General features: G+C 41.0%; 1 protein-coding gene across 3 annotated transcripts in view; it reads left to right on the forward strand.

Moving 5' to 3' along the window:
• The window catches only part of LOC127419099 (plexin-B1-like), a 139,339-nt gene that overhangs the window by 101,707 nt on the left and 10,010 nt on the right, over positions 1–27,622 (forward strand). For 2 of the 3 annotated variants that reach the window (XM_051660217.1, XM_051660218.1), the window contains 16 exons: positions 139–267; positions 662–762; positions 865–994; positions 2,131–2,287; positions 2,809–2,917; positions 16,420–16,528; positions 17,877–18,545; positions 19,422–19,553; positions 19,972–20,094; positions 20,251–20,344; positions 21,680–21,846; positions 24,495–24,646; positions 24,864–24,969; positions 26,051–26,187; positions 26,516–26,692; positions 27,135–27,378. In XM_051660217.1, coding sequence (XP_051516177.1) covers positions 139–267; positions 662–762; positions 865–994; positions 2,131–2,287; positions 2,809–2,917; positions 16,420–16,528; positions 17,877–18,545; positions 19,422–19,553; positions 19,972–20,094; positions 20,251–20,344; positions 21,680–21,846; positions 24,495–24,646; positions 24,864–24,969; positions 26,051–26,187; positions 26,516–26,692; positions 27,135–27,378 — 2,736 coding nt within the window. The remainder of the gene's footprint in view (positions 1–138; positions 268–661; positions 763–864; positions 995–2,130; positions 2,288–2,808; positions 2,918–16,419; positions 16,529–17,876; positions 18,546–19,421; positions 19,554–19,971; positions 20,095–20,250; positions 20,345–21,679; positions 21,847–24,494; positions 24,647–24,863; positions 24,970–26,050; positions 26,188–26,515; positions 26,693–27,134; positions 27,379–27,622) is intronic. The other variant, XM_051660219.1, reaches the window with a different exon arrangement.

Consider the following 27,622-nt stretch of genomic DNA (forward strand, 5'->3'; position numbering starts at 1 on the left):
GTCTCTAAGGTGTCTTGTTGCAATTGATGTAGTTTCATAAGCTTAAATAGACAATTAAACCTTGAGGATGCTCTTAGAAGCCATTGTCAGGTTACGTATTGACAACTCTTTTTTTTCTTTTTTTGTCTTGTATGATAGGTCTTTCTGGGCAAATCAGGAGAGGTGAGGAGATACTCCACCCTTCTCATCCAGCCAGGTTTGGCCATCAACAGTGATCTACTGCTGGATTCCAACCACAGACATCTCTACATCATGACCAGCAATTCTGTAAGTGCATTCACAATGTCAATCAGCACCCGTAGAAAGCTCTGCAGATTTCCATGGAATTCAAAAATAGTGCATTTTCAAAATTCCATGTATTCCATGCCACCCTTTGTGTGTTTTTTTTTTTTTTTTTAAACAACTTAATATGCAGTGAGAACTATAATTTAGCCATTCATTTGTTGATCTTTACCAAAGAGTGAAACATTGTGGTACTTTTAAATTATTTCAAATTTGCGCAGAATACACAAAAAAACTGCATAGATTCTGTGTGTGCGTAGTCATTAGTGCATTCACCCAGACAGCCATATGCCTGGAGTGGAAACTCTGGGTCATAGTTATGTCACTATGTGATTCACCATGTGAATATGTGTTATCTCCTGTTGCGTCCTGTGTTCAGGTGGAGAAGAGGCCTGTGGCAGAGTGTGAGAAGCACACTGATTGCACCTCCTGTCTGGCAGTGAAGGACCCATACTGTGGCTGGTGTGTCCTCGATGGCCGGTGAGTTGAATCACTCAGCTTCTCTCTGCACTTTGGTGTTGTATTTTCTGCAATTACCTTACTCATCATCTGACTTTTTGTTTCTCCCCTGTCCTCCCTCAGGTGTGGGATGCGTTCAAACTGTAGGTTGGGTTCAGTGGAAGGTCATTGGCTGTGGAGTTTTGACAAGCAGCAGTGTTTGAGAGTGGAGTCACTGAGCCAATATAACGCCAGCCTTGGAGAGCAGAAACAGGTGTGAAATCAGTCAGACATGCTGCAATGCCACTGTACACCTTTAAATAAGGGATGCAGTTTTCTCATATAAAAATCATTAAAGTGCTAATTCCAGGTTTAATAAAAATTAAGCTCAATGGACAGCATCTGTGGCATGTTGTTGATTACCACAGAAAATAATTGTATCTCATCCCCCAGTTTGTTAATATAAACAAAAACCATGTTTACAGTAATGCACTTACAATGGGAGACTATGGGGCAAGGCATTCAGAAGGGTTCAAAATCAGATGTGTGCTGTTCATATTTTTGTTAAAGCTTTTAAATACATTCTTAAGTAATGCGACTTGGTTTATTGATTACTCGTTCAACTTTAAATATTCAACTAGTAAAAACACTACTCAAATTTGCAATTTTTGATTTTCTTTTTCCATTACAACTCAATGCATTGGTTGGAGCTGTGGATGCATGGTGTTTATGGAAAATTCACCCAAAAAGAAAATTCTGCCATTTTTTTTTTAAAGTAATTGTATCGATTCAGAAGACTTGGAATGTAGTATGTTTGTATGTGAGTGCAATTTTTATTTGTATTTTTTGGTCATTTTTTAATCAAGATCAGGGGTCGGCAACCTTTTCAACATGGAAATCCCTAATATTTATGGCATGTTCCTTTCTGGTATCCTTGAATGTATCATGCAAAAGTTACTGTTATTACCGGCTTTGCGTGGTTTTGACATGAGTTGAAATATTCATGCTACTCTTATATAAACATATGTAATGTTTTAAGTATTATACTTTTGAAAAAGTGTGTATTTTGAAGTGTTGCAATACAAGTGACATGTAATGCATTGCCCCTTAGACTTCCATTGTAATTTCATTACTGTAAACATGTTCTTTCTTTTTTTTTTTTTCAAAATTATTTTCTGTGGTAATCAAATGCATACCACAGATGTTGTCAACAGCATCTGAAATTTTTTTTTTTTATTAAACCCGACATTCCTGTAATCATGATACATTATTATACAAGGCAATTTATAAGGATAAGTTAAAATTAGTAAAGTTTGAAAAGCTAATATTATTAAAATGATTTTGTCTTACTGGTCAGTGATTTTGCAGTCATGACTATGACTAATATGTTTCTTTGCTGTGTCTGTTCAGATTGCTGTGGATGTCCCTGGTTTGCCCAGTCTCTCAGAGGGTGAGATGTACTCCTGTTTCTTTGAAGAAACGGAAACTGCTGCCTCTGTCCAGGGCACCACAGTCTTCTGTGCCACTCCAGAGGCCCACAGACATCCACCTATACCACAGGGAGAGGGTAAGGTGCCCTGTCTGCAAATGATGTTGGCTTGTTGGAAGGGTTTCCTTATAAACATGTTTAAAAGCATGTGTTGGATGTGTGTGGAAATATATGAGTGAGGATATTATTGTGACAGTTATGTAATGTTATGTGGAAATCACTTATTTGGTCATTTTCCATATTTGGCTTAGCATCCCCAATTCAATTGTTGCTTTTAATTTTAATCATAGTGTCAGTGCAACATTGTCTCACAGTTAAGAGTGACTAATGTATATCACTTTAATATATATATCACTCTGGAATTCTGTAACGATCAACTTCCGGTTTTATTGACTTCCTCTGTTAGCTTTCTGCATCATTACTCTTCCGTAGACGCATTCCACTGAAAGGTTAATGATATTGCGTGACTGGTTAATGGAAAAAACTATGTGTGTTGTCTGTCTCAAACATTTTGCATGACAAAGTCCTTTATCAGCGTGATAATATACTATATAGCCAGCTGCCCCAGACTCCCCTCATAAACGTGTCCTCTCTCACAGACTCGGTGGCTGTCACCCTGTCCCTGCGCTTCAGGACTGTCACTGTAGCCACGTCAGACTTCACCTTCTACGACTGCTCTGTGGTGCAGCAGCTCTCTGCCAGCATGCCGTAAGTCACTTAGACTCTTCTGTGTTTTAATATAACATGTATCAAGCATTCACAAAATGATAGCAGATTGTGTTTTTTTTTTTTTTTATTCTTTATTGTAAAGGTTAGATTGATCACAATGTATATTTAATACTTACCAAACTATCATGTTTTCTACCCAAATGCTTGAGTCAAAAGCAGCCGTGTCATCTACAACCCCAATTCCAAGTTGGCACAGTATGAAAAATGCTAATAAAAACAAAAAGGAGTGATTTGTAAATTATCTTGTTTTTTTGAAAATGTACTGTAATTTTAAATCAGATGATTGTAACATGCTCCAAAAAAGTTGAGACAGTTGAGTGTTTACTACTGTGATACATCACCATTTCTTCTAATAACACTTATTAAGCATTTAGGCGCTGAAGACACAAGTTTAAGTTTAAAAAGTGGAATTTTCCCCCATTCATCCATTATGCAGGTCTTTAGCTGCACAATTGTATGGGGTCTTTGTTGCCATATTGTGCGCTTCATTATGTACCACACATTCTCAATTGGAGATGGTCAGGACTGCAGGCAGGCCAATCTAGCACCCACACTCTCTGCTTATTCAGCCAGTATGTTGTTTGAATTTGTCCTGCTGAAAATTCCAGGACGTCCCTGAAAAAGACGGTGCTGGATGGCAGTATATGTTGCTCAAACTTTTTACAAATCTGTCTGCATTAATGGTGCCCTCACAGATGTGAGAGTTACCCATGTCATGGGCACTGACACACCCCTGGCCCATGCAGACACTGGCCTGACGCTGATAACAGCTTGGATGGATGGTCCTTTTCCTCTATGGACCGGAGAACACGACGGCTGTGTTTTTCAAAAACTATTTGAAATATGGACTCATCGGACCAAAAAACACAGTTATGTGTTACATTGCATCCGGAAAGTATTCACAGCGCTTCACTTTTTCCACATTTTGTTATGTTACAGCCTTATTCCAAAATTGATTAAATTCATTATTTTCCTCAAAATTCTACAAACAATACCCCATAATGACAACATGAAAGAAGTTTGTTTGAAATCTTTGCAAATGTATTAAAAATAAAAAACGAAAAAAAATCACATGTACATAAGTATTCACAGCCTTTGCCATGACACTCAAAATTGAGCTCAGGTGCATCCTGTTTCCACTGATCATCCTTGAGATGTTTCTACAACTTGATTGGAGTCCACCTGTGGTAAATTCAGTTGATTGGACATGATTTGGAAAGGCACACACCTGTCTATATAAGGTCCCACAGTTAACAGTGCATGTCAGAGCACAAACCAAGCCATGAAGTCCAAGGAATTGTCTGTAGACCTCCGAGACAGGATTGTATCAAGGCACAGATCTGGGGAAGGGTACAGAAAAATTTCTGCAGCATTGAAGGTCCCAACGAGCACAGTGGCCTCCATCATCAGTAAATGGAAGAAGTTTGGAACCACCAGGACTCTTCATAGAGCTGGCCGCCCGGCCAAACTGAACGATCGGGGGAGAAGGGCTTTAGTAAGGGAGGTGACTAAGAACCCGATGGTCACTCTGACAGAGCTCCAGCGTTTCTCTGTGGAGAGAGGAGAACCTTCCAGAAGAACAACCATCTCTGCAGCACTCCACCAATCAGGCCTGTATGGTAGAGTGGCCAGATGGAAGCCACTCCTCAGTAAAAGGCACATGACAGCCCGCCTGGAGTTTACCAAAAGGCACCTGAAGGACTCTCAGACAATGAGAAACAAAATTCTCTGGTCTGATGAAACAAAGATTGAACTCTTTGGCCTGAATGTCAAGCGTCATGTCTGGAGGAAACCAAGCACCGCTCATCACCTGGCCAATACCATCCCTACAGTGAAGCATGGTGGTGGCAGCATCATGCTGTGGGGATGTTTTTCAGCGGCAGGAACTGGGAGACTAGTCAGGATTGAGGGAAAGATGAATGCAGCAATGTACAGAGACATCCTTGATGAAAACCTGCTCCAGAGCGCTCTGGACCTCAGACTGGGGCGAAGGTTCATCTTCCAATAGGACAACAACCCTAAGCACACAGCCAAGATAACAAAGATGTGGCTCCGGGACAACTCTGTGAATGTCCTTGAGTGGCCCAGCCAGAGCCCAGACTTGAAACCGATTGAACATCTCTGGAGAGATCTGAAAATGGCTGTGCACCGATGCTCCCCATCCAACCTGATGGAGCTTGAGAGGTCCTGCAAAGAAGAATGGGAGAAACTGCCCAAAAATAGGTGTGCCAAGCTTGTAGCATCATGCTCAAAAAGACTTGAGGCTGTAATTGGTGCCAAAGGTGCTTCAACAAAGTATTGAGCAAAGGCTGTGAATACTTATGTACATGTGATTTTTTTTTTTTAATAAATTTGCAAAGATTTCAAACAAACTACTTTCACGTTGTCATTATGGGGTATTGTTTGTAGAATTTTGAGGAAAATAATGAATTTAATCCATTTTGGAATAAGGCTGTAACATAACAAAATATGGAAAAAGTGAAGTGCTGTGAATACTTTCCGGATGCACTGTATATACTATGACACAATTGCCTCACCTGTTTAACATCTCCTGTTTCACATTGCCTTGTTATTTTAACTCCTCAAATTGTTATTAGTCTTAAATTACCCCTATCTCAACTTTTATGGAGCATGTTACAATCATCTGATTTGAAATTACTGTACATTAAAAAACAAAGAAATTCACAAGGTAAAACATCATATAATGTTTAGTTGTAGTGTTTTCAATTTAGCAAAGGTTGAATATAATTTACAAATCACTACTTTTTGTTTTTATTAGCATTTTTCATACTGTCCCAACTTTTTTGGAATTGGGGTTGTATACTGAATAGATTTTATATGTATGTATACTACTATACTAAACCATACTGTTATACACTATATTATACTAGAGTTGTCATGATACCATAATCATATCTTACGATACTATACCAACTAAAGTATCACGATACCAAGTAGTATCACGATACCACACGGTAGTGTGTTAATTCTTAACACAGTTTGTCATAGTGATTCTTAGAAACTAGCCATTCCACTTATTGCTCTGGAAATGGTGAAAATAATCAGAAGGGAGAAGGCTCAAATGGACTAACTTGTTACCTAATACATTCTTAGTTTGATTAGTTTAAAAAAAGAAAACTTTGCCGCATCAAAACAGCCAGTTCAAACGGCAGTGGCTTTAAATTTGTATTCCATTAATCTGTGATTATTTGAATGTTGGTAGCATAAAAATAAAGATATTGTAACATTGAAAAGACTATTTTGAGTAGCTGTATCATTATTACAACCGCTTCAGCCCCTCTCATTACAACCGCTTCAGCACCTCTCTCCTGGTAAAAAGCAGCGCAAATGCAGATTACACACACACCGGTTTGATCGCATGGCTCAGGGACATGATCAAACCTTGAATGAACCGATCTGGGCTGCTTTTCCCAAAAGCATTTGTAATTGTAAAAAATAAACGAGTGCAACGTTCGATTTTTCAGAGAAACTGTAAAACTGTAAATGTTAAGATAAAGCATTTAGGTTAATGAAGTGGCACTAACAAGTGTGTATTCTGCAGAAGCAGTGGGATGTGTCCGAAGGTGTTTAATAATGTTGCTGGTGTTCCCCCTTTGGCTTGAAATCTTTGTAGGTATTCATGGCAGATGGGGTTTCCCGGTCTCATAAGGCAAACCCCAAACTAATTCCAAATCTCGTTACGTGAATTGTTTTTTAAAAAGCTTCTCACTCATGACTGCCAAATTAACATGCTGGGATTCAGACGTGTGTGTTTGGGAAGCATGGGAAAACCACACATTGAAAAATAAACAATACCATGTAAGGGGCAAATTCTAAACAGATTTTTGTGCTCTTAAAGGGCACTGTGTGAAGGGGACCCCACTCAAAAAGACTACATTTTTCATGTTATTGCAGACATAGGTCTGATTCAAAAGATGGTTTTATCAAAAATAATATTTACTACCAAACATAATACATAACTTACGGTACTATCGTATTAACAGTACTACCGTTTAAAAAATACTGTGGCACCACCAGTATTTTTAAGCTTTAGTATCATGATACTACCATAGCACCGGTATACTGTGCAACCCTATATTATACAGAATCATACTATACAGTATCATACCATGCTATACTGTAGTCTGTTGTGCTGTGTTACATATATAATACCATACTATTTTGTGCTATTCACTGTTTTGTACTATTCCGTGCTATATTATAATAGCCTATACTATTGAAACTATCCAATACTCTCCAAAATTACTCAATAATTTACTGTACTATACTACAGTTTTGTACTATACGACACTACGCTGTACTAAATTGTACTATAGTATACTAGGCCATTCTGTACCATGCTAAGCTATACTATACTGTACTGTACAGTTTTGTGCTGTATCGAACTACACTATACTAAACTGCACTATAGTATACTAGGCCATTCTGTACCATGCTATGCTATACAATTCAGTTTTGTACTGTGCAACACCACATTGTACTAAACTGTACTATAGTACACTAGGCCATTCTATACCTTACTATACTATACAGTTTTGTACTATACGACACTACACTAAACTGTTATATAGTATACTAGGCCATTCTATACCGTGCTATACTATTGTATACTATACAGTTTTGTACTGTAGTACTATAGTATACCAGGCCATTCTGTGCCATACTATATTATGCTATACTAGGCCATTCTATACCATGCTATGCTATAATATACTATACAGTTTTGTACCCTACGACACTACACTATACTAAATAGTACTATAGTATACTAGGCCATTCTGTGCTATACTATCCTATGCTATACTTTGTACTGTGCGCCACTATACTATACTAAACTGTAATATAGTGTACTAGACCATTCTATACCATTCTATACTATTGTATAATATACAGTTTTGTACTGTAGAAGTATAGTATACCAGGCCATTATATGCCATACTATACTATGCAATACAGTTTTTCCTATGCAACACTACACTGTACTAAACTGTAATATAGTGTACTAGGCCATTCTATATCATAATATGCTATACTATACAGTTTTGTACTGTACTACACTATACTAAACTGTAATATAGTATACTAGGGCATTCTATACCATGCTAGGCTATAATATACTATACAGTTTTGTACTCTACGACACTACACTATACTAAATTGTACTATAGTATACTAGGCCATTCTATGCCATACTATACTATGCTATACTTTGTACTCTGCGACACTATACTAAACTGTAATGTAGTTTACTAGGCCATTCTATACCATGCTATATTGTTCTATACTATGCAGTTTTGTTCTATACAACACTACACTATACTAAATTGTATTATAGTTTACTAGGCCATTCTATACCATACTATACTATGCTATGCTATACTACACAGTTTTGTATTGTATGACACTACACTATACTAAACTGTGCTATAGTATACTAGACCATTCTATACCATGCTATACTATTCTGTACTATATAGATTCATACCGTATGGCACTATACTAAACTGTACTGTAGTATACCTGGCCATTATATACCATGCTATGCTATACTACACAGTTTTGAACTGTATGACACTACACTATACTAAACTGTAGTACACTGCCTGGCCAAAAAGTGGCATACTCTAATATTTCATTGGACCGTCTTTAGCTTTAAGCATTGTTTCGACAACCTTAAGCAACGTCACAACATTTATTTCCATTCAGAGTTGCATTCATTTTTGGCCGAGATCTTATATTGATGATGGGAGAGTCGAACCACTCGTCAAGTCTTCTCCAGCACATCCCAAAGACTTTCAATGGGGTTAAGTTCAGGACTGTGGTGGCCAATTCATGTGTGAAAATGATTCCTCATGCTCCCTGAACCACTCTTTCACAATCTGAGCCTGATGAATCTTGGCATTGTCATCCTGGAATATGCACGTGCCATCAGGGAAGAAAAAATCCATTGATGGGATAACCTGGCCATTCAGTACATTCAGGTAGTCAGCTGACTTAATTTTACTGCTGCATAATGTTGCTGAGCCTAGACCTGACCAATTGAAGCAACCCCGGATCATAACACTGCCTCCAGAGGCTTATAAAGTGGGCACTATGCATGATGGGTGCATCGCTTCATGCACTTCCCTTCTTAACCTGACGCGCACATCGCTTTGGAAAAGGGTAAATCTGGACTCATCAGACCACATGACCTTTTTCCATTGCTCCACAGTCCAATCTTTATGCTCCCTAGCATATTGGTTGTTTTTTTTTACAATAAGCCTCACTAACAAGTGGCTTTCTTGTGGCCACACAGCTGTTTAGTCCCAGTCCTGTAAGTTCTTGTCACACTGTGCATGTGGAAATGCTCTTACTTTTACTGTTAAACATAGACGTGAGTTCTGCTGACGATTTTTTACGATGTGACTTCAAGCGTTTTAGTGATCTCCGATCACGATCATTCAGTATTTTTTCCCGAAGCTGACGGTTCGCCACTATCCTTCCAGGTTTTAATCATGCGTTGAACACTTTTTAACCCAGTCCCAATGATTTCAGCAATCTCCTTAGTTGTTTTCTTTGCTTGATGCAGACCAATAATTTGCCCCTTCTAAAACACAGTAACATCTTTTCCACGACCACCGGGATACATCTTCCGACATGGTTGTTTAAAAAAAGAGAAGCTACACACTGCATCAGTTAGGGTTAAAAGAATTGTTGCCAGCTGAAACATATTTATCACTGCAATAATGATCCAATCATAGGCTCTTAAGGATCTGCTTATTTAAATTCAAAGGGTGACCTTTTTTTGTTTTGGCCAGGCAGTGCGTAGTATACTAGGCCGTTCTATATTGTTGTAACACTTCTCAATGAAAGGAGGAGGCGAGAAGCAGATTTCCTGGTTCAGGTAAGCGTTTTATTCTCCTCACTGTAGTAGATACACTCTTTCAGGGTTTTCAGGCTGTTCAATAATTCACACTCAACATAAACAAACTTCTTCACAATAATAAACTCAACTTCACAATAAGAAACCCTTGGCTTCACAATAGGATCTCTGGTATCCAGGCTCTCTCTCTCGTCTACCTGCAGTGTGGCTCTATTTATGCCGCTCTCCCCGTGCTCACTGAAATTAGAGACAGGTGTTAGACATAATTTAGCTCAGGTGTAAGCGCCCTTAACCGCTTTCTGTCTCTCCGGAGAGATGCTTGACCACGCCCCCGCTGCCACATATCCCCACCGCCCGACTCAGGCCGGGGCAGCATCCGGCCTGCCTACCACTCCCCCCCCATTCCTGGAAAGGAAGTCGGCGACAGCCATCTGCGCTCCCGGTCTGTGGACCACCTTGAACTTAAACGGCTGAAGAGCCAGATACCAACGGGTGATCCGGGCATTGGTATCTTTCATGCGGAGGAGCCACTGGAGTGGGGCGTGATCGAAACAGAGGGTGAAGGCCCGCCCCAACAGGTAGTATCGGAGAGTGACGGCCCACTTGATGGCGAGACACTCCTTTTCCACGGTGCTGTACTTAGTTTCCCTCAACGAGAGCTTACGGCTAATGTACAGCACCGGGCGCTCCTCCCCCTCCACCACCTGCGAGAGTACGGCCCCCAGCCCTCTGTCTGAAGCATCTGTCTGTAAAACAAAAGGGAGAGAGAAGTCAGGTGAATGTAAAAGCGGCCCCCCACAAAGTGCGGCTTTAACTTGCGTGAACACCCGCTGACACTGCTCCGTCCACTGGACCGGGTCTGGAGCTCCCTTTTTAGTGAGATCAGTCAGCGGGCTGGTGACGTCTGAATAATTAGGCTCGAACCTTCTATAATAGCCAGCCCCAGGAACTGTCTCACCCCCTTTTTGGTCTTGGGCCTCGGGCAGGTCGCAATCACCGCTGTCTTGTCAATTTGGGGATGCACCTGCCCGTGGCCCAAGTGGAACCCCAGATACCGTACCTCCACCTGCCCAATCGCGCACTTCTTTGGGTTCGCTGTGAGTCCCGCTCGGCGCAGCGATCTCAGAACCGCCCTCAGATGTTGCATGTGCGGCGTAAGCTGAATGCGGTCTGAGGATTCGGTCCATGAGACGCTGAAACGTAGCCAGGGCTCCAAACAAACCGAACGGAAGTGTCACAAATTGGTGTAATAGAAGGCGGTTTTTTCACAGGAAATTGGTGTCAAGGGGATCTGCCAAAAACCCTTCGTCAAATCCAATGTCGAATAAAATCGAGCAGTGCCCAACCGATCGAGCAACTCATCAACGCGAGGCATTGGATACGCATCAAATTTAGACACCGCGTTGACTTTCCTATAATCCAAACAGAACCATACAGACCTGTCGCTCTTAGGCACTAGAACAACTGGGCTGGACCAATCGCTGTAGGATTCCTCTATTACCCCCATATCGAGCATTGCATCCAATTCTTCCCGAACGATTTTCTTCTTGTGTTCGGGTAATTGATAGGGGCGGCTACGTACCACGACCCCCGGCTCGGTCTCGATGTGGTGATGGATGAGGTTTGTACGTCCCGGTAGAGGGGAGAACACATCCGCAAACTCCTGTTGCAACCTAGCATCCTCCGCAAGTTGACTCGGTGAGAGGTGGTCTCTGCAAGTGACTGGGGTGAATTGTTTATGTTTTGAACTCACCTCCGGTCCGAGCTCCACCTTCTCGGGAACTACTGTAGCCAACGTCACGGGGACCGCCTCCCTCCACAATTTCAGGAGATTGAGGTGGTATATTTGACGTGCGCCCCCTCTATCAGTTCGTTTAACCTCATAATCGAGATCTCCCACTCGTCGTGTGACCTCAAAGGGTCCTTGCCACTTGGCGAGTAATTTAGGGCTTGATGTGGGAAGCAATACAAGCACTTTATCTCCCGGTGCAAATTCCCTTAGCTGAGTTCCCCTGTCATACAGTCGGCGCTGTCGTTCTTGAGCTTGGAGCAAATTCTCCTGTGTTAGCTGCCCCAAAGTGTGGAGTTTTGCTCTAAGTTCAAGAACGTATTGAATTTCATTTTTTACTGTTTGAAGGTCCCTCCTCCCAGGCCTCTCGCAATACATCAAGCACACCGCGTGGGCATCACCCATACAGCAGCTCAAATGGGGAGAAGCCAGTGGAGGCTTGCGGGACCTCTCGTACTACAAATAACGGGGTCGAGCCATTTATCCCAATTTCTAGCATCGTTGTGCACGAACTTACGAATCATGTTTTTGAGGGTTTTATTAAATCATTCCACCAGGCCATCCGTTTGAGGATGGTATACGCTAGTGCGAATCAATTTAATACTCAACAACTCGTACAGCTCGCGTAGTGTCCGTGACATAAACGTTGTGCCCTGAGCGGTGAGGATTTCTTTCGTAATCCTCACCCGGGAGATTATTTTGAAGAGTGCCTCCACAACACTGCGTGCTGAGATGTTGTGAAGAGGCACTGCTTCCAGATATTGCGTTGCATAGTCCACTAGGACCAATACAAAGCGATGTCCGCGTGCTGACCGTTCTAATGGCCCGACAAGGTCCATTCCAATTCTCTCAAAGGGGACCTCGATCAAGGGAAGAGGGCGCAATGGCGCTTTTGGGGTGGCCGGTGGGTTAACCAGCTGGCATTCACGGCATGCCGCACACCACCTGCGGACATCACCACCAATGCCCGGCCAATAGAAACGGACTATTAGACGGTTCAGTGTTTTCCTTTCTCCTAAGTGACCCGCCATGGGATTATAATGAGCCGCCTGGAATACCATTTCCCGACGGCTCCGTGGAATCAAAAGTTGGGTTGTATCCTCTTTAGTCTGAGCGTCCTGTGTCACTCTATACAACCGCTCATTTATAATCGCAAAATAGGGGTATGAAAGGGCGATGTCCGGCTGGAGTCATTGACCATCGATGACTCTCACTTGGTTGAAGGCGTGTTTGAGGGTTTCGTCTCGTGACTGCTCCAAAGGGAAATCCCCCTCAGGGAATTCCCTGAGAAGGGGAGGGGCTGCAGCCTCTCCCCCTCTCTCGTCATTATGACGCAGAGCTGTCGAGGACGGCCCCGGCTCCGCCTCCCTTGCCAGAGCATCGCACATTGCACATCTCCCTAACTTCATACAGGACCCATCCGCGCAAATTCCCTTTAATAAAACTCTAAAATCGGGCCAATCAGTCCCCAAAATCAGCGGATGGGTGAGGCGGGGACTAACCGCGGCCTCCACTCTGCTTTTTCCCCCGGAATTTAATCGTCAGGGTCACCACCGGATACTTGTGAATATCCCTGTGCACACATTTCACCCTCACCGTTTTAGTTGTGCCCAATGCCTCGGGTTGAACCAAGCGTTGGTGGATAGTGGTTTGATTACACCCGGTGTCCACCAACGCTTGGTGAGTACCCCCCTTGACACTAACCGGTATCCAGTACGCTCCGGCCCAGTCGGGGGCAGCCTGTGGGAGGTCAGAGACCCGCACCACCGTCCCCAGCTCCATTAGAGGGCACTGATCCCAGAAGTGATCCGGGTCCCCACACCTCCGGCAGGCTGGCCCAGGCGCTACACCTGCACTTGCGTCGGCGGGGAGAGATAGGGGAAGGAGTCGGCTCCCACACCCGGGGAACTGGTCTCAGGGGCTGAAGTCCTCCTCGTCTGCGTGGGGCAGGAACGGGACCTGGAGAGAGAGCAGAACGAGAGGAGAGAGGGGAGGGGAATGAGACAGGGGGAAGAGAGAGAGAGTGGGAGGGCTCTTCCGACCTCGGGATCGCCACCATGTGGTCCTCCGCAAGCCGGACGGCTTCCTCCAGCGACGCCGGGAGGTGGCACTGGACCCACTCCGCCGTCCCCTTTGGCAGTCGATGTGTAAATTGCTCCAGTACCTGGTCAATGATCCCGTCGACGCCGTGGTCCCCCGCTAGCAACCATCTTCGGCAGGCGTTGCGGAGACGTTGGGCGAAAGCAAATGGGCGGTCAGAGCTCTCCAGCTTCAGGCTCCGGAAAAGTTGACGACTTTCTTCCGGACTCCGACCAACCCGTTGCAGGATGGCTTTCTTTAGGTCCCCGTAAGCCAGGAGGATTGTCGCTGGCAGTTGTTGAGCCGCGAGCTGGGCTTCCCCGGACAGTAGCGGGATGAGTCAGGCCGCCCACTGGCCGAGCGGCCAGCCCCAGATCTCGGCGGTGCATTCGAAGTGATCCAGGAACGCCTCTGGGTCGTCCGCCGCCCCCATCTTCTGTAACGCAGGTGGGGGTAACGGTGTGTGGGTGTCCGGGGTCGCGGCTGGGGATGCCTCCTGGCTGAGGAGGCTCCGGATCACCTGTTGGTCCTCTGCTTGAGCGCGCATGAGCTCCACAAACCAGCGGTCTTGATCTTGCTGGAGCTCAAGCAGGGATTGCTGGTGGCGCCGATGTAAGCCAGCGAGGGCTTGGAGGATCTCAGCCAACTGGGAGGACTCTATGGGGTGACTTCCGTCCATCTTCAAACCTTTTTTTCCCGGGTTTCGGCACCAGTGTAACACTTCTCAATGAAAGGAGGAGGCGAGAAGCAGATTTCCTGGTTCAGGTAAGCGTTTTATTCTCCTCACTGTAGTAGATACACTCTTTCAGGGTTTTCAGGCTGTTCAATAATTCACACTCAACATAAACAAACTTCTTCACAATAAACTCAACTTCACAATAAGAAACCCTTGGCTTCACAATAGGATCTCTGGTATCCAGGCTCTCTCTCTCGTCTACCTGCGGTGTGGCTCTATTTATGCCGCTTTCCCCGTGCTCACTGAAATTAGAGACAGGTGTTAGACATAATTTAGCTCAGGTGTAAGCGCCCTTAACCGCTTTCTCTCTCTCCGGAGTGATGCTTGACCATGCCCCCACTGCCACAATTATGTTATTCTATTCTAAACTAAACAGTTTTGTACTGTGCAACACTACACTACTTCACTGTACTAAAGTATACTAGGCCATACTATACTATGCTATACAGTTCTGTACTGTGCAACTCTACATTACTACACTGTACTAAAGTATACTAGGCCATACTATACTATGCTATACAGTTTTGTACTGTGCAACACTATACTACACTGTACTAAAGTATACTAGGCCATACTATACTATGCTATACAGTTTGTACTGTGCAACACTACACTACTATACTGTACTAAAGTATACTAGGCCATACTATACTATGCTATACAGTTTTGTACTGTGCAACTCTACACTACTACACTGTACTAAAGTGTACTAGGCCATTCTATACCATACTATACTATGCTATACAGTTTTGTACTGTGCAACACTACACTACTACACTGTACTAAAGTATACTAGGCAGCCTATACTAAACTTTACTGTAGTATACTTTGCATTTCTATACCATGCTCTGGTATGCTATGCTATACAATACAGTTTTGTTCTGTATGACACTACACTATACAAAACTGTACTATAGTATACTAGGTCATTCAATACCATCCTATACTATTCTATACTATAGTTTTGTACTTTACAACACTACACTATACTAAATGCTATACTATACTATGTAATACTACACAGTTTTGTACAGTACTAAACTATAATATAGTATTCTAGACCATTCTATACCATGCCCTGCTATACCATACTATACGGTTTTGTTCTGTATGACACTACACTCAACTGTACCATAGTATGCTATGGCATTCTGTAACATGCTGGACGACACTACACTATACTAAACTGTACTACATTATACAGTACTAGGTCATTCTGTACCATTCTATACTATACTCTACAGTGCTATGCTGTGCTGTGGTGTGCTTTGCTATTTATGCTACACTACTATACCATACAATTTTTTACTGTTATAAACTATTTCAAACTGTACTACACTACAGTATACCACGTAGGGCCAGCTCTAAATATCAGAAGGCCCCTCTCCCCCAGGCCCAATGTAGGCTAAACCATAGAGGACCTAAGTTGGACCTCCCTCCTTACATTCTGGTCCCATTTGAGAAAATCAAATAGAGTGTCATGCAATAGTCATCCAGCACCTACTGTACATTCAAAAATCCATTGGTAAGAGGCTCTCATGGCTTTATGTCATGGAATGTCCCAGAGGCATGAGAGGGGCTGGGCAGCTGTCTCTCTCTCCAGACGTCACTACCACGTCTCTGATGATTTAACAACTGCTTCCCACATTCCATCATTGCACGATCCTTCTATATCCTCTGTTTTGTCCATCCTTCCTTACATGGGTACATGAGTGTATGGACACTGCCCAGCAGGCAGGCGCTGATGGGGTGGCTCTCTCTCATGCTGTTTTGATTTGCGATGTGGGAAAGCTGTGAAGTCAGCTCTATGGAGTTTGATGAGTTTGAGGGAGTCATCAGTAATTCTAGAGCTCAGCTATTTTGGATGCAGGGAAGCTTCTCCATCTTCACTCAGTGCTCCAAGGTTAAACGGGTGTAGATCTAATTTATGTGATTGTTGCTCTTGAGTAACGGAGATCTAAGCTATTGGTCCACGTTTCTCTTTCTCTCTTTAGGTGTAGCGGTTGTGTAAGCAGCCGTTGGAAATGCAATTGGTGCATCCACCAGAATGTTTGCACTCACCGGTCCACGTGTGACCATGGTGTGATTGTATACAACCACGTTGTAAGATAAAGTCTTTTTAATATATCAAGTAGCCATATCTGTCAGTTTGATGTGCTTGGGTGTTCCTTCAACTACGGGCACAGTTTTGCCCCAGGAGTTGATTTTTATTTAAATTACCGTATTGTTTTTATTTTTATTTTTGTAATATGAAGGTCACATTGAAACATTTTAACATGCTTCATTTATTTTCGTAGCTTTTTAAATGCTTATTTATTTATAGATTTTATTGGTCTACCCTGATAATCTCTACCATAAACCATTTCCAAATGTGTGTGAAAATTATTTATATCAGTTTATACACACAATGATTATGTAATAATTATAAATAATTGTATTGTTATTTTGCACATTTTATTTATCACAGATCACATTATGTAACCAAAGTGATAAAAATTGCATCATTTCTATCACGACCAACAATTTTGCCATTAGTTAAGTTTTATCAAAAGTTGGTGTACTTAGGGGAGCCTGGGTAGCTCAGCGAGTATTGACGCTGACTACCACCTCTTGAATCGTGAGTTCGAATCCAGGGCGTGCTGAGTGATTCCAACCAGGTCTCCTAAGCAACTAAATTGGCCCAGTTAGTAGGGAGGGTAGAATCACATGGGGTAACATCCTCGTGGTCGCTATAATGTGGTTCTCGCTCTCGGTGGGGCACGTGGTGAGTTGTGCGTGTATGCCGTGGAGAATGGTGTGAAGCCTCACACGCTACGTCTCCACGGTAACGTGCTCAACAAGCCACGTGATAAGATGCGCGGATTGGCGGTCTCAGACGTGGAGGCAACTGAGATTCGTCCTCCGCCACCCGGATTGTGGCGAATCACTACACCACCACGAGGACTTGGAGCGCATTGGGAATTTGGCATTCCAAATTGGGGAGAAAAGGGGAGAAAAATCACCAAAGAAAAAAAAAAAATAATTGGTGTACTTGGTCGGTGAAGTGATAGCTACTATATGTAACGTGGTTAGCGAAGAAAGTAAAGAAAAATCAAGGTAATCATGGCTTTTAATATTTTAAAGTATTTTTTATTTTATTGTGTTGGAGATGTTTATGATGTTTCAGAAAAATGACAAATTGTTTGTGAACAAATTAAACTAGTAAAAGTGTTTTAAGAGTTTTAATAAAGTGCCCATAATTGAAGAAACACCCAATTATGTGGTTTTGCAGTTTCTTAACTTTGCTTTGATCAGCCATTTTTTATTCGTATACATAACGCGTGCTTGTGTGTTTTATGATTTATGATATGTTTGAGTCAGCTTCATTGTTTATTGATTTGAGTTTGCATTCATTTATTAAATTTTTTCCCTCATTTACTTTTGTTTTCCTCTCTGATCATCCCAACACAAGTTTACATTGCCCACATCTCCTCACCAAACAATAAAAGACTTTATGTACACGTTTACCTCTACGATCAATCCCTCAACCCCCGAGGTTACCATAACAACCGAAGCTGTTGTCACGACTACACCTTCAATGACTCCTCCCACTACTCTAGAGCCCACTGCTGCCCCCACCACACCACCTCTGGAAACCACAACCCCACTTAACAATCCACCCACCACCTACAACCACGTGACAACTTCCTCTGTGCACCAATCCACGGCCACTACAGAGTCATCCGATATATTCACAAAGGCCTCAACCATCTCACAAAACAGCTCTTGGGTTGAGGAGGAAGTCCAGGTAGGTTTGCTATCAACACCGACCACTCAGTCGTACGAAGAACTCGTGGGAGATTCAATCCGTGAAGAGGCCGCTGAAGTGACGCTGCCCACGTTGAGAGCTGGAGAAGTGGTGACAGTTAGGCGATTGGGTGATGTTCTGCCCTCATCTTCCTCTGAAGTGGTGACTCTCTCTCAGGCAGAGCTGGATGTAGATGGTCTTATAGACACTGGTGTCTCTGTGTCATCTGCTAATGCCCCCTCTGGTGATGGCGAGGCAGGGCCTGATTCATCTGATTTCCTCCTCACTCCAGACATGGACTACCAGTCCGACTCAGCTGACCTTTTCTTCCCGGTGAGTGTGCATCCTCGGGCATTCTCTGCCCGCATGTTGTGCTGCAGAGACCTGGAGGTTGGTGTACCTAAAGCGTGAATTAATATCAAGAATGATGGGATATATAATTAATTAGATGAGGAGTTCGTCTTCTGTTACTAATTTTAGTTTGACCTTAAATATTAAAGCTTACTGTCTCAACATTGCTCATTTGCTCATTTGTCTTTTCCCCTGTCTGTCTTTTGTACACTTTTTGTCTGCTTTACATCAAATTTCAGTTTAACAGACACTTATAAAATACTACTGCATGTGTAAACTGCACTGGCACCAAAAAGTATTTGGACAGTTCGGACACACTTAAAATGTCATTGCATTAGATAAAACATCATACAAAGTGGCATCTATTTAAAACAAATAATAATAGCATGCTTTTCAAGCTAAACTTGAAATAAAATGAAAACAATAGATATACTGTTGAAAATTAAAGGAAAAGGGTATTTGGACACTTTCGGGTTGTCACACATTTGTGAAGCATGTTCATAGTTAATATGATAAACTACACCTGAAGTTACTCTGCTAGTACACCTGTGTGAACTTGAGGGTAACTGACATACATCCACTAAAACTCACCTTAACACCATTAAAGGTGATTACAAAAATGCCTCTGGAAGGTGAAGTTAGTTCTGAGAGAAGCTTAAGCAATATTTGTTGGTACACTTGCTCCTTGTTGTCTAAAACAATGACATTCATTAATTTTTAAGTGTGACTTAAGTCTCAGTGCTTGTTGGGGCCACTGTAAATACAACACTCAGTATGTACTGTACCTATAAAAGCTGTGTTGGAGAATGAGAAAACAGCATAATGAATGAAGTGTGTTGTCCATCTGTCTGTGATCAGGAAGAAGAGAGTTTACCAATGATAGGTTCTCACGCCTGTCCGTGTGTGGAGAGCGTCCAGGGCAGCTTCCTCCTACCTGTCAATGTTGAGAGGAAGATCACTCTAGTGGGACACAACTTACACCTCTACCAGGTAATGCAATACCTGGAGCTTTATAGTCAAGTGTATGTTATTTAGATCATTCAAAGACATGGAGAATATCATGAGGGACTTTATTTTATCCAACGGGATTTGATTGGATTCTAATGAGGTGAAACATTTTATTGGTTACTGTTATTTTTCCACAATGATGTAGACTTGGTAAAGCAGAAAATAGAAGCTACCTCAGAGGCAGATAATGTTATTTTGGTGAAAAATTAAAATATTTATCTTTATAATAATGTGCACTTTTTGAATTGAGCACAATAAGATCAGCAACATTTAAAACTAATATATAGGTTCTATTTTGATTTCAAGTTTCATATTTGAAAGAATGTTTGACATTTATGGCTTAAAGAAAGAAAATACATATCTAAATGATTGTTTATAAGTTGTGTATATGATTCATAAGGACAAGGAGCATGATTACCAGTGTGTGTTGGTGATTGAGGGCCAATCAGTGGTGGTGGACGCTTTTGTTGAGGTGGACGACACTCAGCCTTCTCTCTTCTTCATTACCTGCCAACTACACAAGGTCTGATAGCATGCCCGCTAAAGTGGTATACAGTAAATGTGACAGTACAGCTTGATGCATTTCTATTAAACCAAGGATAAATGGTACTTAAAAATGTCACACAATTATCTTACGCTGCTATGAAGTGTGTGAAATATATGTGTTTTGGTTTCATAGTACTCCTACTCTACTGCTGTGGAAGAATACAAGAGCTTCATCTCGGTCAGAAGGAGAGACTCATTTCAGATGGACTATCCAAAAGACCTGCATGGTACTTTTTTCGCACAACTTGCATAGGCACCACACTTTTTTTTTGTTCTTTTTTTTTTTTTGTCCACATTAACAATTTACAGCATTCACACTGTGAGCGTAAGCAGAGCAGTGCTGCATAGCTGCAAGCAGTGATTTGGCATTGAGGCTATTTTTACTGTGAGTAGTACGCTGAATGGCAGAAAATATGGTGAAAATGCTGTAAACCCATTTATCAACACAATCTTTTGCAATATAGGCTTTTAGGAAGCAACATAAAAATAGAGTGAGTTACCCATTGCTTTGAAAAAGGCATCTGTGCAAGTTTGTGGTTCGATGTTAAAATACTTTCTTCTCTCCCAGCTTAAAGGAATATTCCGGGTTCAATACAAGTTAGGTTACAGTGAAGCATTTACAATGGAAGTGAATGGGGCCAATTTTTGGAGGGTTTAAAGGCAGAAAGGTGAAGCTTCTAATTTTGTAAAAGCACTTGCATTTATTCTGTTAACAGTCATGTATTATTTGAGCTGTAAAATTGTTTAAATAAATTTTATGTTCATTTTATGGTTTTAGGGTTTACATTATGTTGTCATGGCAACAAATTGGTTTTAACTTTGCACAGAAAAGGTTAGTAAGGGATTTGATCACACTAAAATCATGTTAACATGCATTTTGGTAATGTTTTGTTGCTATACTTTAGATACAGAGAGTATTTCCACATTTATGGATTGGTCCCATTCATGTTCATTGTAAGTGCCTCACTGTTAACCTAGACTTTTTTTTTTTTTTTTTTTTTAAGAAAGTTTTTTGTGGTAATCAACATTATGCCACAAATGCTGTCGATTGAGCTTCACTTACATTGAACCCAGAATATTCCTTTTTGTTTGAGCATTATGACCGTCCCAATGCTGCAACGAGTTTCGGCAGCACTATCTGTTTTGGTGACTAATGGAAAATGGGGGAGTGTTCGGGAAACTTGCTTGAAAACAATCATTATTTTTGCATTTCTATTTGGTTATGCTAGTGGCACAGAAATTACACACTTCACTTTTAAGGGTCCCATGTTATCAAGTTTAATCATAGTAATAATTATAAATGGTCCACTCCCAATAATTTGTTTGTAATTAGTAGCCATTTCTCAATGTGGCCGTTATTAAAGAAAACATTCAATGTGGTATCACTTTATTTTCTGTATCGAGCAGCAGCTCTGTTACGCAGCAGGAATGCTGTCAGTGTGAAAGCTCTTTTGTAGCTGCACTGCAGCGGCACTGAAGCGAGCTGCTTAAAACGGGGTCTTACCCCGATTTGTATGTTTTGTATTCTGTTTTTTACAGTGTTTCATATGTTTCTTTGGCAGTACGGCTGTATAACTGCTCGGTGGGCCGCTCCGACTGCAGCCGCTGTCACACGGCTGATCAGCAGTACGGGTGTGTGTGGTGTGAGGGGTCTCGCTCCAGCTGCGTATACCAGAGCTCTTGTACTGACCACATCCAGCATACCTGCCCTGCTCCTCACATATACACGGTGGGTGTATTTGAGTGTGAGTCGGACATGTGTGTTTTGATGTCCTCTGAGATGCGTTCATAAGGTTTTTGCTGATCTGTTCAAATAACATCTATACTTTGTGCTATGGGAGTTGGCTTGCTTAAAAGGGATAGTTCACACAAAAATTTGAAAATTCTCTCATCATTTATTCATGCCATCCCACTTTCTTTCTTCTGCAGAACACAAACAAAGATTTTTAGAATATCTCAGCTTTGCAAGTCCATCCAAGAATATATATTTTTGGGTGAACTATCCCTTTAAAGGAGTAGTTCACCCCCCAAAAAACGAAAAATAAATAATGAACATCTGTCATCATTTGCTCACCCTCATTTCATTCCAAACCTGATATGACTTCTGTGCCATACAATAGCTTTGTATGATGAATAGACTGAAATATGTAAGGGATAATGGACAGTCAGCCAGTCATTATTGCAAAATAAACCAGAATGGGTGATCAGGTCCCAGATGTGGAAGAGGTACATTTTGTCATAATGACCAGCTGACTGTAGATTATCCCCCTTATTACACGGCTACTTAAGTAAAAAAATTAGATGGATTTGAAATTATTGAAATTAAATATTTTGTGTTGCATGATGATGTGAGAAGAGACTGCAGAGTGTCCAGAAAACATTTTTGTCCAGTTTGTGTCTGACTTCTTATTATCCTACTTGTCAAATCAGTAGATAAAAGGACATGAAATGTTGATTTGAGTTTAAATTATTTTACTGGCTTTCTTGTAGAGATCGCAGAGTTGATGAGGTGACTGGCAATAATTGGATGTCTGGCAAAATATCACTTTGTTTCAGAAATATTAGACCACTGGATGGTGAGATTGACCAATCAGAATATTCAGAGAGCTGTGTAATAAAACTCAGTATTACACAGTGTTCTGGTATGCTTGATTCTGATTGGTCAGTCAATGCATTCTGCAGTAAGTTTCTGTATAATGTCTGCTAAACTTTATAACTGGCTGTTGTTCTAGATAACTGATTTTCTACATTGCAATGCTAGTTTTACTTATCTTGTATCACTCTGTGTGTTCTTCTCACATAATTTTTTTTTTTTTTAGCTCAAATCAATATTTCATGTCCATTTATTTATTAATTTAAATATAGCCATATAATAAGCAGGATAATGTACAGTCAGATGTACAGTATCTCAAAATAAAGCCCTTCAGGGCTCTAATCAGCCCAACAGGGTTTAATTTGTTATTAAGTCCAGCTAACTGTGCATTATCCCTTACTGAAGTCACTGAAAATCTTGTCTTATATTTTGAGTGAACTTCCCCTTCGAGATATGTAAATGGGATAAAACTGCCAGAGTAAATGTTAAAACAGCACTGTACGTTGGCACGTTTGGACTAAATGTCATTATGTGGGCCAAATTATTGTAATTATTTAAAAAAAAAAAATTATTTTATTTTAATTATTTGTTTTAATTTACAGATCTGCTTCTCATTCAAAACCCAGCAGCATCAAATTTGTATAAACGCATTATATCTAACAGTAATTCAGTGAAGATTCGGAAATAATTGAGAATTTTTATTTTACATTTTTCCTTGTATCTGGATTAACCGTGCATGTATAAGAATTAATTTTATATAGTTGTTAAATAGGTCTTCAGGATGTCATGGAAGGCTACATCCACAACTTTTAATCGGGCAAATAAATGTGTGATGCAGTGGTTTCCTTCAGGATCAAATCACATGCTTATCATGTTCTACTAAAGAGAGGAAAGTCCCATTTTTTGGACTACAGAAAGTGGTGTAGTTTCCGAAATTTAATGTGATAAACCAATTAGTCTTTGGTTTCAGTAAAAAATTATTGGAACAGAATTAACCGGTTATTAACTGGTTACCTGCATTTAAAATAACTTTTTCAGTCCGGAACAATTGAATGGCCTTTGTTCCCATTTTCAGTTATGTTCTGCAAAATTTATTCGTTTTTGGTTTTGGTTTTCGTTCCTTGACTTTGGTTTTAAGTCCCTGGTTCAGAGTAAATATGTCTGTTTTGTTTATCTCTCAGATTCTTGTAGGACACTATTGCTTTGGTTTCATTTAAAATCTAACATTCACCTGTAAAACCTTATCTGGTTACAACACCATTTCACTTGCTTTTGGCACCCCCTGGTGGACATTCCCTGGGAAACTGCAGTGAAACGTGTAATGAAAGTAATTTTATTTTGCAAAAATGTTGCCACGCTAACGTAATTTTCATGTGGTCAGGCTGAACACACAATTTTACCTGGCATTTCGTGATGACCTAGATAACTGCAAACCCTCACAGACATTTTACCCTTTTCTCGCAGTGACCCAAGCTTTCAAGTATGTCTCTTTGAAAGGTGACCTAATCAAACATTGTCCACTTCTTCCTAAATCATTAAAAGCTTTAGGGTTATTGCAGTTTTCAATGGCTCTCCGCACATACTATTTCTAGTCAGAGGGTATAAAATGAACCAACAACTGTAGACATAAGTAGATTTTTACATTTTCTGAAGGTGAGTGGTGATTTCCCATGCAAAATGTGCCACGATGCTTTGGTGTTTTGGATGGATTCCAGGGCATTGCTATGCGGTTGCTCATCATAGAACCTTTTATCTTATTGAACTCGTATTCTGTTGTATCGTAGATTGAGCCTCATTCTGGTCCAGTGGAGGGTGGTACAGTGGTTACGATCTCTGGCTCTAATCTGGGTCAAAGAGCAGAAGACATCCAGCACTCTGTCACAATAGCAGGAGTCCCTTGCACTGTCATACCTGACAGATACGAGGTTTCATCCAGGTAAAAGCATACCTCATTTCAGCATATTACAGTATATCCAAGGAGTATTGGTGTGAACATGGCTCTTACCCCAATTTTGAGTGAGGGCATGCTGTATAATACTGGCATTCGCTAATGATATTGTATTAATGGCTTCAGGCAATTGAGTTGCACAGTTTGATGAAGAGTATTGACCCACTGCACTGATTAATGGGAGGTCCCTATGTGTGCCTGTTAGTATTATTTGTGAGACCACAGCGAGTGGGGGGGAACGGAGCGGACACATATCTGTGGAGGTTAAAGGGGGAGGAATCGGGCAGTCTGCCCAGCGCTTCCATTACCAGGTAACCATTAATCCAACATGCCTCAAATGAGATAGAACTGGTTTAGTAAGTATGAATATAATGTGTGGAATTCAAATGTTTTCAAAAGTGGCAGAGGTATTTGACTTACACTTTTAAAGGGGTAGTTCTACCAAAAATGAAAATTCTCTTAGCATTTACTAACCAGTTCCAAACCAGTATGGTTTTCTTTTTTCTGTAGACCACAGGAATAGATGTTTGGCTGAGTATTCATGCTGCTCTTTTATGTAAAATGACAGTGAATGGTGACCAGGGCCTGTCAAGCTAAAAAAAAAAAAAAAAAAAAAAAGAGTACTTGTGCACTATATTCCAAGTCTTTTAAAAGTCATACAGTATCTTTGTGTGAGGAACAGGCTGAAATTTAAGTTTTTATCAACTGAAAATCTTTCCACTCTAGCGCTCAAATCTCATTCTTAGAATTTGAATACGCATATTTTCAATCTTAGTACGTCACGATTGGTTACGATACTCAAAAAACAATGCCGTTTGATTGTTGTCAAACCTGATGTGCCATATTTGAATACATGATAATGTGAATGAGATTTGAGGACTACTGAGAAGGGGTAGATTATCGGTGAATAACGGCGTCTTTTCCTCACACAAAGGTATTCTATGGCTTCAGAAGAAGGAATATTTCGGACAGGGGACTCGTAAGAAATATATATATAAATATATATATATATATATATATATATATATATATATATATATATATATATATATATATATATATAATTTATTTATTTATTTTATTTTTATTTTTTGGAGCTTGACAGACCCTGGTAACCATTCGCTTTCATTGTGTGGAAAAGAGCATCATGGACATGCAGCCAAACATCTACTTTTGCGTTCCAGGGAAGTATGAAAATAATACTGGTTTGGAACCACATGATGGTGATGAGGGTTACTTTTTTTCAGTGAACCATCACCTGTTATTCAAAGGTTTGAACTGGATGAGATAACTGTATAATAATTTCACTGCTTGGCATAACACCACACGTGTATAACCAGCTGTTTTCTATTGTGTGTTTGTCTGTACGTGTTCTGTATTTCAAAACTCAAGGACCCAGTGTTATTGGGTGTGTCTCCTCTGAAAGGCCCAATGTCGGGCGGCACATCACTCACCATCACGGGACGGAACCTTCTGACGGGCCATTCCAGTGAGATCAGCATCCTGATTGGTGGAGTCCCATGTCACATGTGAGTGACTACATTGAGCTATGTCCTCTACTGCATTCCAGCCAAGAGTCATCACTTAATCTCATTATGATATCATCTCGACCACACACAGCAGATGTTATGTACAGCTGATTAAGTCAAAATTAATCAGTCATCCTACTGTTAATGATATTTGACTTTGTAGATCCAAACCAATGAGCTATACCCTAAATATACCAATTGAGAAATTCAATCTGCTCTGATTACATCGGGTGTATGATGTATTTTTGTTCTATTTGAGCTTGTTCATGTTTGGTAACTCTTTTACGTTAAATTGATCTGAATTGTAATACAGTTTGTATCTGGGCAGTTCTTCGGAGCAGCACAATGAGCGTGATGAATGTGTTACTGGAGTGAGCAACAGAACTGGAGAGAGCGGTGTTACAATGCGGTTTGGCAGAGCAGAGCGCCATCTACAGGAAGTCCTCTATCATTACACCCCGGACCCCAATGTGACCAATGCTGTTCCTTCCAAAAGCTTCCTTAGGTGAGGAACATGATGATATTTTTACAGCTCTAAGAAATATAATTTTTTTAAGAAGTCATATATTTTATATATAAATTACATAAGGTAACACATTTGTTATTATAATTTAAAGCAGTCAACCCAGTGAGCCTCAGAGGTATTCTGGGAAGGGAGGGTATAGTAGTAAAGTAGTTAATGCCAATTTCCATAGTATGTGGAAATCTTTTATGTTAAAAGATCAAGGAAAAAATTATTTCTCATGGTATGTCCTCTTTAATGTAATTGAAGAGAAGTTTGTAGATAGGTATTTAACCAATTTAACAGTACATAAATTATACAACACCCATGTACCAGTGTTGTACAAAATGGCACATGAATGTTGTTTTTTTCCATAACCATTGTCATTTGGAAATAATAAATGTATTATAAATAGTCTAAGATTGTTTAATTGTGTTTTTCTTAGCGGGGGCCGTATCATTCGAGTGTCAGGCCAAAATCTGGATGTGGTACAGGAGCCACGTATCCGTGTGACCCTGACCCCACTGGAGCCACACTCTCAGAGGAGAAAGAGGAGGAGGAGGATGAGTGTGGGGGCTGATGAGAAGACCAGACGTTACAGCCTTCTCAGAAGAGAGCGAAGGATAGTCCCAGAACCAAACTGTCCTGAAGATAGTCTGTGTGTCATCAAACAGGTAGAGTTTACACAAGTGAGTCTGTGCTTGTGCCCTCATAATAAAATCATGGCTATCAATGCACTCCATTGTTTGCGATAATCCCTTGAGATCCTTTTTAAGCAAAGAAAACAAAATAACATGCACAAATATTGGCTTCAGTAATGACAATTGTAGAAAAATGTATTTATGTTTATTGTATATGTATAAACTAATGTCCACTAAAGTGGATAGATGTAGATTTCTGCTCTTGTCTCACTCACACAAAAAACTCAGATAT

This window comes from Myxocyprinus asiaticus, chromosome 28, assembly GCF_019703515.2.
Source record: "Myxocyprinus asiaticus isolate MX2 ecotype Aquarium Trade chromosome 28, UBuf_Myxa_2, whole genome shotgun sequence".
Lineage (NCBI taxonomy): Eukaryota > Metazoa > Chordata > Actinopteri > Cypriniformes > Catostomidae > Myxocyprinus > Myxocyprinus asiaticus.